The following is a 16,678-nucleotide window of genomic DNA, read 5'->3' as shown; positions in this document are numbered from 1 at the left end:
CAGTTCAAGGGCAACATAATGGAACGTCAATCCTGAACAGACATTTGGACATCACTGAAGTAAATTTTGGGATACTTATAAATTGTGACTTTTGAAAATTCTTTTCCCTCTCACTCACACCCATACATCTCACCTTCCCCCACAAAGAGAGAAATCAAACCTAAAACAAAGGCCAAAGATGGCCCACCAATCAACTCTGGGTGAGGGGAGTTTTGAGACCTCACGAATCCCTGAGCAGACCCCTCGGTGTGGCCAGATACTCTTAAGTGCATTCCTTCAGTATCATAAATTTGGGGTCTGTGCAGAGGCTAGGCTCCTGAGAGCCCTGCTTTCTGGCAAAGTATCCACAATGTGATCTTTAATCAAGTATCAATCAAATGCCTTTCCTTTATCAAACTGTGAAGTACACCTCTGTTACTGTTAACATGTTGCCTTGTCAGTGAATTGATTAATCCCTGCCGAAGGGAATTAATACCAAAGTTTCTACACTATATTCTTTTATATTCTAGTAGTTACTTTGATTCTTGAATTGTAACCCTTCTTCACTGATCTAGGTTATTGTATTGATCTTTGATCATTCACAACTATGTTCATTTCACCCATTATATAATTTTTCATTTCTTTTGTTTGAGAAGCAACCCATATGTTTCCGTTAATCTTATAGATCTGCTTTTATTGCAAGTCTTCTTGTAGTGTTATTAGAAGTAGGATTCTAAAGTTTGTAGCTTGTGTGACTATGTATACTTTAATCATAGAGTTTCTGCCAACATATCTACAGATTTATTGATGATTATGTACTCACTTATTTTATTAGTTATTAGAGTTTATTAGTTATTTAGAGTTATTATGTAACCATTCGTGTAAGCATTGTTTAGAAATAGTAGTGTGACGTATAACCTCGAAATTGTCTTAACAATTTAATTCTTTTGTCTAAGTAGTTCCTACTTCTTATGTGACTAGAATGGTTCAGGAATTCAACTTATTGTATGTAACCATTATCATGGTATACGTTAAGGGATAATGATCTGTAAGCTCCATAGTCATTTGTAATAGTCACTATGGAAACAATAATGTTTTATATGTGAAACTGCATGCTTCTTTTACTTAAGTGTAACCACACCCAGAATCTCCAAAGGATTATGTCACACTTGAGCAGCATTCAAAGAAATTGCATATTCATTATAGGTAACCTAACAAAGGTAAAGAGCTGTTTATCTCTTTTTCACTCTGTTTACACTGTTTATAACTCACTCTTACAGAAATAGAGAGAAAGAGGAGCTAATCTGCTGAAGGTAAAGAGCTGTTTATCTCTTTTTCACTCTGTTTACACTGTTTATAACTCACTCTTACAGAGATAGAGAGAAACAGGAGCTGATCTGCTGAAGGTAAAGAGCTGTTTATCTCTTTTTCACTCTGTTTACACTGTGTTTATAACTCACTCTTACAGAAATAGAGAGAAACAGGAGCTGATCTGCTGAAGGTAAAGAGCTGTTTATCTCTTTTTCACTCTGTTTACACTGTTTATAACTCACTCTTACAGAGATAGAGAGAAACAGGAGCTGATCTGTTGAAGGTAAAGAGCTGTTTATTTATGTAATACAGCTGTAATTTAGTCAGTCTTAGTGATGTTCATTAAATAGGCGCTAGTTCTTTAAGACATTTGCGGCAGTTCCACTTTCTGCTGACGCAGTTTCTGGTCGTAGTAGCTGCTTTACGGCCAAAGCAGAGAGGTTCTATAGAAAGGTATGGGCAGGAGAGCACGTGGCTCGGATTGGTTTTAGCGCGCGCGCGAGGTCTGATAGACTCCAGTTTAATTGTTTACTGATTCTCCTGCGAGGTGAGCGCTCTCTGCATCTGTGTGGTTTACTAAATCTGCACTGAAAGTGTGTAAAACTGCTCTAAAAGCGGGTTCATAGTCTGTTAACTCCTGTGTGTCTGCTGGGCTGAGTTGGCTGATAAATGCTGAAAGATGTAGAGTGTTTTTAGAAAAAATATACTAAATGCGTTTGGTCAGAAATGGTAGGTTCAGTGACTGTTTTGCTACTTTATATCTAATTCATGTATGCTTGTTGTTTCAACCCTGAAAATAAGACCAAATACTGAGTAAGTTCGGATTGGTTCTAGGATTCTGTTTACTGATTCTCCTGCTAGACAGGTGGTGTAACTACTATTCCTGTTTTTTATTTTTATTATTTTTTTTAACTGTTTTTAAGTGACAAAACAACATTTATTTACTCTTTCTTAATTTTGTTCATCTTCTTGTAGAAATTTTAAAGCTTGGACATTTTGAAGTGAAGTAATAATCTAATAACTGTTTAGCAAATTACCTAAAGGTCTGAGTGTTGTGGTGATGGGAGAGGGAGGTAGGGAGGTGGGGAGGGGCTCACAGGTCTTTAGAAGGTGAGTGCTGACAGAGATGAGATGTGAAGAGGCTGCAGGCAGGGTGTTGTCAAGGTTAAAAAAAAAGGGGGTGGCGGGTTAATTTGGGTGAGGGGGGGTTGGTTGGTGTGAGTTTGATGTTCAGTTTAGGGGGTTGCTGTTAAATTTGTATAGGGATCCTGATTAAGTTTGGGTGGTGGGGGGCTCTGGTTAAGTTCTCTTGGGTGAACCCTGTATGTAATTTCAGATGCAGGTGAGTAAAGTGTTAGGTTTCATGTTGCTAAATCCAAATGTTGCACCACTTAAAACTAGATTTTATGTTAAACTACATATTTTACTTCAAATATCTACATTTCCCCTCCAGAAGGTGATGCTGGTTTAATTGCCAACTTTAAATATGAAACATCCACAGCTTCAGTTCAGTGAGACCATAGATTATATCAATGGATCCAATTTCTTACACATCCTAGATGAATACTGGTTGTTGAGGGCGGAGAACCAGTAGCCAGTGGCTTTCTTTTCACATCACACAGTTCACTGTAACTTATGCTTGGTGAGCTTATTTTATTTTTGATAATGACTGTCTAAACTGAACCAGCAGTGTTTTAGGCATCCCAGTTTCACTTTAACCATCTCAAGAAATGCAGAGACTGTTTGGCTTTTTTCATAGCTGTTGTGGTGTGTCTGTGTCTGAAGGATAGGTCATGTAGCCATGTGAAGCACTAGTTCTGAGGCCAAGAGGGTCATGGTCACCCACTTTTTTGCAGGTGAGACATCACCAGGGCCAGCCACAATCTAGTCTTTTCACCTGGTGTTCAGTGCTTATGACAGGGGAGGATGGTAAGGAGGGGGGTCGTAGGGTCTTTACAGGTGAGAACTGACAGAGATGAGGTGTGAATAGTCTGCAGACAGGGTGCTGTCAAGTTTGAAGAACACTGTTCCATATATCTCTCTGAGCATAGTTCACACTGCTTTCACATTCCTGAAAGGTGAATTCATTATAAGAAAATTATACCTTAATTTCTGACAGAGATGAGGTGTGAAGAGGCTGCAGACAGGGTGTTGTAGACTGCCTAGTTCAGCAGGAGGGAGGCAGAACATCTTTTTCTTCTCTTAAGTAAAAGATATTCAGCTGGTTTGCAACATCTGAGGCTTTTGGCTAGTAGTTAGTAATGATCTGGAGCCTCCACCGGGTAAAGGAACTGTTATTTAAAATGTAAGAGTTTATCCATATTTGAATATGGCAGCCCAGAAGTAAGAACATTAAATAAATTCGGTCCAAGAAATAATTCACTTGAAGGCTAGATTTGCATCATATTTTAAGTGTCAGATTGCGCTGATTAACCACATTATTTTTCATGGTAACAGGTTTTGTTTGTTCGACTCCAGAGTGTTAAAGCTTCATTATGATCCCAGATTCGTATGTGGAATCATCATTGTTTTGAGATGAGGCCAGACACGAGTGGAGAGTGTTGGTCAAGGTTGTAATGCACTGTACTATGAGCGTCTGAAGCACTTTATAACTACAGAGTTCAGAGCAACTGCTCTGTAGGCATCCAGGCAGGAGATCATCTACTTTTTATGAATTGGTTTGATGACAGAGGTCTTAAAACAAGTGATACATCACACTGTGGAAAAGAGAACAGATAGAGGAGAGGAGTAAAGAGACCAGGAGCCATGTTTATATATATTTATTATTCAAACATAGATTTAATCTTAAAATGGTTTTACATTTAAAATTCATGTAAAAGTACTGATTTATAAAATGAAATCTTGACATGAAAGGATGTGTAGATTGACATGTTTCCAAACTGACGTACAAACCTTTGGAAGTCAGTCCATGTGACAGGATCAGTTGGACACAAGGGCAAAACAAATTACTGAGGGGACAGTACTACCTTCACTCATCGAAACTTCACCACTAAATCCACACATGTATTTGATTGAAAAAAGTATATAAGCCACTAGTGGTTGACAGTTACCACATCTTACCATAAGATACTTCATATCATGTGGCTCTGCTGGGAGCACTAATTATAAAAAGAGAACTTGTGTTAAAAAACAAATTTTTTGAGAAGTTCCTCGTTTTATAATTAATAAATGGCCATAGTAACGAGTAGATGCAAACAAGCCACTAAACATGAACTGTAAATGGAACGTAGATGAAATGTAAACTAAATGTAGATGAAATGTAAGTGCCTTTTAGAAATATCAGAATCAAGCATTAATGACCAGGCATGTTTACGCATACAAGGAATTAGGTTTTGGTTACAGGAGCTAACAGTGCACAGTATCAGACAAATATTTACATGTAGCAAATAAAACAAAACATGCATTCCTACCATCACTGACTCATACACACAGTTAATATGTCTAAACCTTACATTGTGTATAGTATATGTCTTAAGTTAAAATGTTGCATGCAGTAGCAGTTAAAGGGTGTATATTGGCAAAGAAAGGGATAAGTGAGGTAACAGTCAAATAAGTGGGGTAGTAAGGCAAGTAAGTAAGATGCTCCCAGGTGATGTACCTGCGGGGGGAAGGTTTTTTTTTTTCCATTTTGAATAAACGTTGTTCAGCTGGTTTGGTGTAGCTGCAATATTGGTGGCTTTAACTTAGTAAATGTCTGGAGTTGCCTCCAAGTGGAGGAACATTTAATTTGAGAATAATTGTATTTGTATCTCTGTATTTGTATTAAGCAGCTTTGACTGCCTTGAACAGTGCAAACTTAGATTTTTGTCATCAACATCTGAGGATGCCTCCTGTGCTCTGTCGAATAATGTAGATTTCTTTGAACTCTGGCCATTTAGATCAAGGTTAGGGGCCAAGAGATTACATGTTTCACACCGTTGTCATTACCATACATACTATAATGCCTTGGTGAATGTAGCTAATAATGATGTCCTGCAGAGAGACAAGAGTGACTCATTTTGTGCCTTTAGAAGCACCTTATCAATAATAATAATAATAATAATAATAATAATAATAATAATAAAAATAAAAATACTGGATACATAATTTGATAAAAAAAATTCACTATACTTAGGTTATGTCTTCTATAACTTACTATCTCTGTAAAATGTTTTGTACACAAATATATTTCAATTTTTTCATTATCTGCTATAATTTCTGATCAACTAGTGTCTTTTTTTTTTATTCCTCTAGAATGATCTCCTGCTCCAAATGAGCAAGTGCTTTCCTGCAAATGTCTAAGTAACATCCACCAACGTATCAAGAAACTGATGAAATTAAGAACAGCTGAATGTGAGAATATGGTGTCCAGACGTTCCGGTACTCAGAAAACATCTTCTGTTGCTGATCTTCACATGAGCACACCTTGCAGACCAACACAAAAGATTACAGGCAAAAAAAGAACTCACTACTGCTCAGAGTGTGGGAAGAGTTTTACTGCACAGAGTCATCTCCAAAGACACCAGCGCATTCACACAGGAGAGAAACCGTATCACTGCTCAGAGTGTGGGAAGAGTTTTACTGCACAGCGTAGTCTCCAAACACACCAACGCATTCACACAGGAGAGAAACCGTATCACTGCTCGGAGTGTGGAAACCGTTTTACTACACAGAGCAATCTCCAAATACACCAGCGCATTCACACAGGAGAGAAACCATATCACTGCTCAGAGTGTGGGAAGAGTTTTAGACAAAGTGGTGACCTCAGAAAACACCAACGTATTCACACAGGAGAGAAACCATATCACTGCTCAGAATGTGGTAGGAGTTTTAGTCAACAGCGTAGTCTCCAAACACACCAGCGCATTCACACAGGAGAGCAACCGTATTACTGCTTAGGGTGTGGCAAGAGTTTTACTGCACAGTTCAATCTCCAAATACACCAGCGCATTCACACAGGAGAGAAACCATATCAGTGCTCAGACTGTGGGAAGAGTTTTGCTGTAAAGTGTAATCTTCAAAGACACCAGCGCATTCACACTGGAGAGAAACCGTATTACTGCTCTGAATGTGGGAAAAGTTTTAGAGAAAGTGGTGCCCTTAAGAGTCACCAACGGATTCACTCCTGAAAGAAACTGTATTATTGCTCAGTGTGGGAAGAGCTTCAGACTTTCAAATTTTAAGACACATGCATGATTTGATGCTTTTAAATCCTCTATGATTAAGGGACAGACTGTACCCTTCCCAGGAGAGAGTTACTGGGACCTACCCCTGGAGAAAGGCTAGGGTTAGTATTCCTTGGCAAGCACCTGTTGGCCATGGAGCCCATGTCACCTGTCCAGGCTCAGCTCAAAAAGGCAACATGTGGTGACCACAAGGAGCCACCACCCAAAAGGTCCAGCATGGGGGACCTGTGCAGTGCCATATAGGCAGTAGGAAATGGCAGCATGGACCCCTGCACTGGAAACTGGACCTTGGCACATGGAATGTACCCTCACTGGGGGAGGGGCCAGAGCTTGTGCAGAAAGATCAGAGGTACCCACTAGATATAGCTGGGCTCATCTCCACCCACAGTGTTGGCTCTGAAACCAAACTCCTTGATAGGGGATGGTCCCTCTCCTACTCAGGAGTTGCACAGGATGAGAGGCACTGAGCGAGTGTGGGGATACTCACAAGCCCCCAGCTGGCTGCTGTGCAGTAGGAGTTTGTCCTGGTGGACGAGAGGGTCGCGTCAATGTGAAGTAAAATTGCAAGGAAGAAATCTCTGACTGTGTGTGCTTATGCACCAAATAACTGGATCCTAGTAGTTTGGAGTATTCAGCCTTCTTGGAGTGAGTGGGTGGGTTCTGGAAAGAGCCCCATCTAAAGACTCCGTAGTCTTGATAGGAGATGATGCTGATGTTTGCAGTGACTAGGAAACATGGAGGGGGTGATAGGGATCAGGGCCTGCCTGATCTAAACTTGAATGGTGAATTGTTTTTGGATTCCTGTGCTAGTCATGGATTGTCCATAACGAACACCAAGTTTGAACACAAGCACGTTCATAATTGTACTTGGTAAGAATGCATTAATAATATACATCTTATCAGGAAAATTAAATCCAAAAAAAAAGAAACAAAGTAAACTGTCTACAGTAGATGACCTGTGGCTTATACTAAAACACCCAGTGTAACACCCAGTGTAACACCCAGTGTTAATGGCCTGAAACCTCAGCCAGTGCTATAGATGAATCTTTTCACCATATTTTTCCACTTAAAACAGCCAGTTTGTGACCAGATAGATGATCCTAAAAGTACGACATTCATGAATTATACAATGTTCTATTTTGAAAAAAAGAATGGATAAATAGATTTTAAATAAATAAATAAAATTTTAATTTGGATTTGGATCACCTTCCATTGTACCAGAGTACAATGAGCACCAGTTATTTCTTTCCAGTGCTGCTTTTTTTTGTTTGTTTTACTGTTTTTCTCTACTTTGTTTGGATTTCACATTTTGAGTCTTTGGATTACTAGCACATAGATTTTGTGGAACATGCTTGTTGATGGATGCACATACGCTATTGCCAAAAGTATTTGCTTGTCTGCCTTCACACCCACATGAACTTGAGTGACATCCCATTCTTAATCCATAGGGTTTAATATGATGTCGGCCCACCCTTTGAAGCTATAACAACTTCAACTCTTCTAGGAAGGCTTTCCACAAGGTTTAGGAGTGTGTTTATGGGAATTTTTGCCCATTGTTCTTGAAGCGCATTTGTGAGGTCAGACACTGATGTTCGACGAGAAGGCCTGGCTCACAGTCTCCACTCTAATTCATCCCGTAGGTGTTCTTTTGGGTTGAGGTCAGGACTCGGTCAAGTTCTTCCACACCGAACTCGCTCATCCATGTCTTTATGGACCTTGCTTTGTGCTTTGGTGCGTAGTCATGTTGGAACAGGAAGGGGCCATCCCCAAACTGTTCCCACAAAGTTGGGAGCATGAAATTGTCCAAAATCTCTTGGTGCTGAAGCATTAAGAGTTCCTTTCACTGGAACTAAGGGGCCAAGCCCAACTCCTGAAAAACAACCCCACACCATAATCCCCCCTCCACCAAACTTTACACTTGGCACAATGTAGTCAGACAAGTACTGTTCTCCTGGCAACTGCCAAACCCAGACTCGTCCATCGGATTGCCAGACGGTGAAGCGTGATTCGTCACTCCAGAGAACACGTCTCCACCGCTCTAGAGTCCAGTGCCGGTGCTTTACACCACTGCATTCAAGGTTTTGCATTGCGCTTGGTGATGTAAGGCTTGGATGGAGCTGCTCAGCCCTGGAAACTTCCATTCCATTAAGCTCTCAACGCTGTTCTTGAGCTAATCTGAAGGCCACATGAAGTTTGGAGGTCTGTAGCAATTGACAACCTCAGCATCCGCTCACCCTGTCATTCACCTGCTGTCATTTTACGTGGCCTAGGCTATGGCAATGGAAGTGATTGGAACACCTGAATTCAATGATTTGGATGGGTGAGTGAATACTTTTGGCAATATGGTGTACCTCTGCCTCCTTTAAACTTCCAGTTTCTATGCTGAATGATGGTGTATGCTCAATGTTAAACCCACAAGAATTGCAATTTGAGTGTTCTTATTCAAGTCACATGGCCACAGATCAGATGTATCTGAACCAAAATTAAAAAGAATCTTCTGAAGGCTGACACTATTGACCAGCCCTCTTAGTCATCAAAAGTTTTTGCCTGCTTTGCTGGTGATTTGTTCTGAGCTGCTCTGACACCACAGAACATATATTTATAATAAAACCATTTCTGTAATACTGTTCATGCTGTTTTAAGTATTTGTTTTCCTGGTTGTTGATTCGTGTTATGCTACATGTGTATTACTCATAAGTTCATAGTTAACTTTCTTCCATTCTCTCTTGTGCATGCAAGGAATGTCCTGGGTTCTAACAACATCAACTACTCCTTACACATCAGGTTTTATCTTTGTTTCCTAAACTGATTTATTATGCACATATATTATCACTTTTGTTTATTATTGTCTCAGTTATAATAACCAATGTTTTGTACTTTCTTTGTTTTCTGTTGATCAATTATATGTACCAACTTTCCTCTTGGGGACTGTATATCATGTAATTTTGGCCTCAGTTGTAGATCTGTGTTTTTACCTGAAGCTTCTTCAGATTAAGATTAAGTGACCCTTATTAGTCCCACAATGGGGAAATTTCACCTCTGCATTTAACCCATCCGTGCAGTGAAATAACACATACATACTAGTGAAGACACACACTAGGGGGCAATGAGTACCTTTGCCCAGAATGGTGGGGAGCCCTATCTGTAGCGCCCAGGGAGCAGTTGGGAGTTAGGTGCCTGCTCAGGGGCACATCAGTCATGTACTGTAGACTCAGGGGATTGAACCAGCGACCTTCTGACTGCTTCCCAACTGTGAACATATTACTTTGATGATTTATTTAATTGTGACTCTATGATATGCTTTTGTCTTTATTAGAGATGGCCACTGTAATGTATGTTCTGCATTGCTTCTCTTTTTATTACTTTAATTAAATTTTGTGAATTATTGTTTGTGTGTATGTATCTTGTAGCAGAAATTCAAATACACTTTATTTGCTTTAAGTGATGAAATTTCCTTCAGATGTAAAAAAATAAAATAGAATTCTATTTCTATAATTTAGTCTTCTTAGTGTTAAAAATCAAGTGTACCTCAAATATTTCTATAATAAATTGATTTCTGTTGTTGCTTATTGTCTTCTTAGTGTTAACTGGCAAGTGTACTTCATTCTGAGTCTATTTTGTCCTGGTGCTTCTATTATTATTATTATTATTATTATTATTATTATTATTATTATTGTTAATCCATTGATTTTTAGTAATATTAATTTATCCACTACATCTTCAACAAAAACATCATTTTTTTTTAACACCGACAAGCTAAAATGTATATGACTTCAACTGAATACTCTTTTTAACGTGTCTTTGCCTGTAATATTTTTGTGTTATATAATAATAATAAAGAATCACTCCTCTATATGGAGAGGAAGGTCAGGTGTGCTACACTGACCAACGTTATAAGACATCTTCAAAATTCTGAAAAAAGACAAAGCCCAACACAGTGTAGAATATTTATCAGTATTACTCTTGCCACTACTATTGCAGTCACAGCAGGCTTCAGAGAGGGGGCACTTGCAGACTTGCTTTTGAACATGAGTCACATTGACACAGCTGATGAGACACAATACAGTCAATAATAGCAAAATGGTAAAAATACTAAAAACCATACCAAAAGAAAACAGCACTCAGGTACGTATTGAAATGTCTTGCATTGCACTGTTTTTACTTCTGTATCTTTTTTCTTGGTATCAACACAGGATTTTGTTTCTAGCAGTATTCTGAGCTCAGGGGTAGTTTGTACTCTAACCTCATTGTACTAGTTAGGATAAATTTTCTGAGAAGACAACAAAGCACTTTGGACAAGTGCTTCTGTAATTAATTATTATTTGTAATTAATATGTTTATTTTGGTTTATCAAGGTGTTTACACCCATAAAATTACTCTATATCATATAAATATATACAATCCTGCATTTAAACAATACAGAGTAATATCCAAAAAGAAAGAAAAACAATGAACATTTCAGAACATTTCATACATAATGATGATCATTAGTGCTTACCACCTTATATTTAAACTTTTTTTTAATTGCAAAGTGAGCTACACATTCTTAATTTCTTATCACAATTATTCTATGAACATACCCCTTTGACAGATATACAACATAAATAACACAGTGATACATAAACATATATGTTCCCCTAAGTCCATATTTGCTCTCTTTAATTGCAAACAGCTTCTGAATACAGTTTGGTAGTAAATTATTTTGTGCTTTGTACATTATCTGTGCAGTTTGAAGGTCGACTAGGTCACTGAATATTAAAGCATGTAATTTAATAAATAGTTTATTGGTTGGTTCATAGTAGTCTGATTGACCTATAATTCTTATAGCTTTTTTCTGTAGCATGAAAATGGGTTTGGTGTTGGTTTTGTATGTGTTTCTTTTGTTTTATTAAATTATTTTGTCTTTTTTTACAAAATAATCTGGAGTGCTCTTCCTGCGCCCTTTTTAATGATGTTATTTAGCACACTCCATGTTCTTTGAGTGTTATTCCTGTATCACTTCAATAATTTCTGATAATATTGGTTCATCTCTTACATACACCTTGGTCCAGTTTTATTTCATTAAGTCCACCTTGAGAGTAGCAATTGGTACTGGAGTTCTATGTCTACTTACTTTAGAAGTGTTTAATCTGTGTTAATTATTTACATTTAAACATTTTTGATGGATTGTGAAGACTGGAAGATGATCACTTACATCGTTAATGAGCAACCCATCTACTATTTTGCTTTCAATTCTTTTTGTGAATATATTGTCGATCAATGTGGCAGCGTCCATTGTTATTCTTGTTGGTTTTGTAATCACTGGGGAATAGGTTGTTGCCGTACATTGTACTGATAAAATCCGTTGTCCTTTTATGTCTATTTAGATTTAACAAATCAATATTAAAATCTCCACATACAATTTGTACCTTATTATCATTCAATTTATCAAAAATAGCTAATTTATCATTAGCTATCATGTTCTATATTCACAGGTGATATTCTATATACACAGCTGATTAATATATTTTTTCGATTGTTTCTATAGTTATACATTCCAATTTGTTATCTATAGCATTTGATATACTTTTGACTATACTGCATTTCAAATGTGTATCAACATACAGAGCAACGTCTTCTCCTATTTTATTGTTCCTATTAACTGTAAACAGCTCATTTCCATTCAGTCCAACATCATAAACTTTCTCATCATCAAGCCAAGTTTCAGACACAGCAATGACATCAAATTTACTAAATTTACTTAAATAATCCTTGAGTTTTGGTAAATTACGATAGAGACTTCTACTGTTAAAGTGTATTATTGATAAAGCACCTTCCATATTCACATTATTATTGCAATGTTTCTCTGTGTCACAATTGTGGTTAATGTTATGGTAGAAGTGAATTTCTGGGTCAATGTCATTTCCGAACTCGTGTATTTTATGTTCTGTGTGGTCAAATGTTTTAAAAGTCAGATGTTCATACTTGCTACACAGTTTGTATGAATGGTCCCCCACACCATCTATGTTATCCGTGAACTTCTCATCATCTATGTCTTTGAATGGGAATAAATAATCCTTGTTAAAGACTGTCATTTAGTAAAGTCTAGTTCATGTAAAATGCTCAGTCACACATTCAAATCATACCAATGTACTGTCATCAATATCTCCCATAGTGCATTATAACAGGACAAGCTGTGAGATGATTATAATTCATCATTTGTACGGGTCTTTCAGATCTCTGATCATGATAACTTTGGCTTCCTCTGGAGTTCCGTTCCTCCGTATCATCGCTTTACATTTTCTAGTTCGTGTTGCTTGTATTTTATGCTGTTTTTTGAGTATACATGCTTGTCTTGCTATATCTGCATTCTTTTTGATAAGATGCTCATTGACGTACATTCCTGTCCCCCTCAGCTTCTTTGCCTGCCTCAGTAGTTCAATCTTGTGCTTCCTATTCACAAACCAAACCACTATGGCAGGTTTTGCTGTCTTTTCGGGGCAGGGTATGGCAAGCTGAGATGCTGTTACATTGTATATTAATATTCTTACTTTCAAAGAACTTTATTATTTGCCCTTCCAAAGAATTCAACTCCTCTGATGAGACGTCTTCACCACCCTTATGTTCAGTTACACTGGCATATGTTCTGTGTGTAGTTTCCAGTCCAGTTATGATCAAGTCTTACATCCTTGTGTACTGTTCCAGATCATCAATTCTAGTCCAGAAATGCTGTTGTTTTTCTCCTTAACTAAGATCTTTAAATGTTTCACTTCGTCTATTAAATCCAGTAGCTTACTCTGCTATTTGACTGCTTTACTCAGTTCCTTGGACATAACATTCAGAGATTTTTTACGTCCTCCATTTCTTTAAAATATCAAACACAATAGTCTGATAGTGGGCATAATCACGGTTGTCCATTTAAGAAAACAATGAGCACATTAAAACATACTTCCAAAATGTAATACCACTCACAGATTACAGTGTCAGATCCAACAAGAAAACATTTGAAATGAGAACTCTGCAGATGACATTCTACAATAATAATAAACAAAGACATTTCATGTAATCAGCTCTAAAAAATAAAGTCCAGTTAAACAACTGTGCTAAATAATATTTTAGGATTATTGTTTTTATTTTCATTCAGTTAGGAGAGATAAGTTGAGCATGCTGCAGTAAGTACCCTTTTTTATTCATAATATCTAATTCAGTACGTTGGACAGCTGATAGAAACCGGCAGCTCTGGTAGGTGTTTGATAAAGCTACTAGATATGGAGGATGTTATATTAAACTTGACACAATAGCATCGAGATGAACATATGACTGAAGTAGATGTCATATGAGATTAGGTAATGATTTAAGACTGCTGTGCTCCAGAAATGGATAGCTAAATTATCTGTGCTTACACCAAAGATTATAATGGAGTTAAGAATGTGTGAATTGCAAATGAACTAGACTGATGTGGATTAGATAAGTAGAACAAACTTTTCAATGTTTTCTAAAATTTTGTTTAATTTGGGGAACAGACCATTTCAGTTCAGTGGAACAAGAGTGGATGTAAACATCATATATATTTATTTTTCTGTAATCTGTTACAATTTCACTTTCTTGGCAGACTAGCTATCTGTAATCTCTAGAATCAGCAATCGCCTCCTTGAAAGAGCCAGACCTCAGTAACAATAACCCGCAAGAATTAGGAGTGGAGCAGATCTGACCTTGTCTGGGAGTTTGTTCAAGCAGTTAGTACCATTATCACTGAATACTGCCTCACCATCTTTGGTTCCCAATTCTGGGCGCTACTAACGGACCAGTCCTGAATGATCTGAAAGGTCTAATGGGTTTGGATACTTAAAACAGTTCAACAGTGTATTCTGGTCCAAGGCCATTCAGAGATTTAACTACAATAAGAAACACTTCATCAATATTGTTGAAAATTAATAGATAGTGCAGTGATCTGAAGGTTGGGGTAATGTGCCTGGATCTCATCGTCCTTGTAAGCATGGTAGCAGCTGCATTTTAAATAATACTTAGCTGTCTGACTGTGGTCCAGGTAATTCTAGTTCAGACACAATTTCAGTAGTCCAGCCTGATGGAGATGTATGAATTAGTTGCATTAGATGTATGTCAAGGGGTAGCTTATGTTCAAAAGATACCCCACTGCTTCCTCACTGGTGACAGCAATCAAAGATGGAGACAAAAATCCCAGGGCAAGGTCAACGCCTTCTGACGCTAGGACACTGAGTGTTCTAGAAAGCAGGTCCAGCTCTGTCGTATTTCTGGAAAAACTTTCAACCTGTGGCAGTGCTGGAGAGCCCTCTTCCATCTACTGCTGGCAAAGATGATAAAGAAAATAGGGTCTCTCACTGCTGTACACATGATACTCTATGTTTTTTCATCGAGCCGTTGAGGTTGAGGGGGTAGGGAGGAAGGGTTGCAAATGAAGTCCAGCCCATCACCATCTCCATGCTCAGTAGCAGGTACTTTCTGCTGCACTAGAAGACGAGCTTCTTGAATTCTATTCTGTAGGCAGACTTATATCACCGTTGGCTATGAGGCCCACCACAGTGGTATCACCTGGAAACTTGAGAATCTACATGGCTGGAGGAGTGATAACACAAAACCTTGTAGCACACTAATATTGAGGGTCTGGGGGTCTGACGTTTTCTTAGCTGCACCTGCTGTCTCCTTCCTGTCAGGATGTGTATGGTCCACCGGCAGAAGGGATCTGGCACAGATAGCTGGGACATTTTGACCTGCGGTAGCTCTGGCACTATGGTGTTGAATGCTGAGCTGAAGACCACAAACTCATAGAATGGGTGACATGACTGTCCACAAGGTCTAGCATTCTAGAACTGTCAAGATGCTGTAGTATAAAGTGCAGGAACAAGTTGACCATATCATTAACAGACCTTTTTGTTTGGTATGCACATCATCAACAAACATGTTTTGTCGGTATGCAAACTGCAGGGGATCCAGCACAGAATTTGTACTGGTCTTCAGGTGAGGTCAGGGCTATGTGACTGTAGTCATTTAATCTAGTGATGCTCATTTTTAGCATGATCAAGCATGTGGGAAGCATGTGATACTGGAACAGTGATACTCTATCTGTTATCATTTATTTTACGTTTGTGTTAATATGAAGTTCAGTGAATGCATACATTTGTGTGTTTGTTCATTTGGATGGATTGTTGAGTGAAAATTTAGATGTAAACATCATACACATTTCTTTTTGTATGATCTGTTACATTTTCAGTTTCTTGTCTGACTAGCTATCTGTAATCTTGTGAGAAAAGCTTGTGAAATTCTGAGATCAACTTTATAATCAACAATCTCCTCCTTGAAAAAGCTGGACCTCAGTAACAATAACCTGTAGGATTCAAGAATGGAGCAGATCTGACCTCATCTGGGAGTTTGTTCCAGCAGTTAGCAGCATAATGACTGAATGCTGCCTCACCATCTTTGGTTCTGATTCTGAGCACTACTAACTGAATGGTCCCAAGTGATCTGAGAGGTATATTGGGTTTGTATACTTCAAGCAGTTCAGCAGTATATTTTGGTCCAAGGCCATTTAGATATTTAAGTAAAATAAAAAACACTTTAATGTCAGTATTGTTGTTTATTTGTTACTTAATGCAGTGACCTGAGCATTTAAAAAAACACGTAGTAGTCTAACAGTGGTGCAGGGAATGCCATTAAAGAGACCATAGCAGTAACCAGCATGCTGGAGATAAATGTAGGAATTAGTTGAATTTCTGTTCAGAGGTGGCTTATGTACAAAAGATACTCCTCTGCTACTGTCCCATTGGTGACAGCAATCAAAGATGGAAATAATAAACACACCAGAGCAAGGCTAAAGCCTTCTGATTCTTGTGAAATAGTATCTTTGACAAACTTCAATTTGCTGTTGGTATGTTGGCTGCTCTCTGGTATTTGTGGATGAACGTCCAACCAGTGGCACAGGAGACAGCAGCCACCTCTTACATCTACTACCTGGAAAGATAATAAAGAAAATAGGGTCTCTCACTGCTGTACACGATACCCTATGTTGTGTATCTTCTTTCACCAAGCCATTGATAGTGTAGGGTAGGGAGGAAGGGTTGCAATTGAAGTCCAGTCCTTTACCATCTCCATTCTTTTGTAGGTTCAGCAGCAGGTGGTTGCTGCTGCACCAGGAGATCGCCTTTTTGACTTCTATTCTGTAGACAGACTCAGCACTGTTGGCTGTG

At 38.2% G+C, this 16,678-nt stretch overlaps 1 protein-coding gene and 1 pseudogene across 1 annotated transcript; both read left to right on the top strand.

Annotated features, from left to right (window-relative positions):
* Window positions 1-16,678, top strand: part of LOC118826312 — a 545,149-nt pseudogene that overhangs the window by 348,954 nt on the left and 179,517 nt on the right.
* On the top strand, window positions 1,726-7,929 carry LOC118826363 (gastrula zinc finger protein XlCGF7.1-like). The gene is made up of 2 exons (XM_036597324.1): window positions 1,726-1,837; window positions 5,545-7,929. Exon 2 carries the CDS (start codon window positions 5,622-5,624, stop codon window positions 6,417-6,419), a length of 798 nt encoding a protein of 265 aa, XP_036453217.1. The 5' UTR covers window positions 1,726-1,837; window positions 5,545-5,621; the 3' UTR covers window positions 6,420-7,929.

This window comes from Colossoma macropomum, unplaced genomic scaffold, assembly GCF_904425465.1.
Source record: "Colossoma macropomum unplaced genomic scaffold, Colossoma_macropomum, whole genome shotgun sequence".
Lineage (NCBI taxonomy): Eukaryota > Metazoa > Chordata > Actinopteri > Characiformes > Serrasalmidae > Colossoma > Colossoma macropomum.
This window is presented reverse-complemented; position numbering and strand designations above follow the sequence as displayed.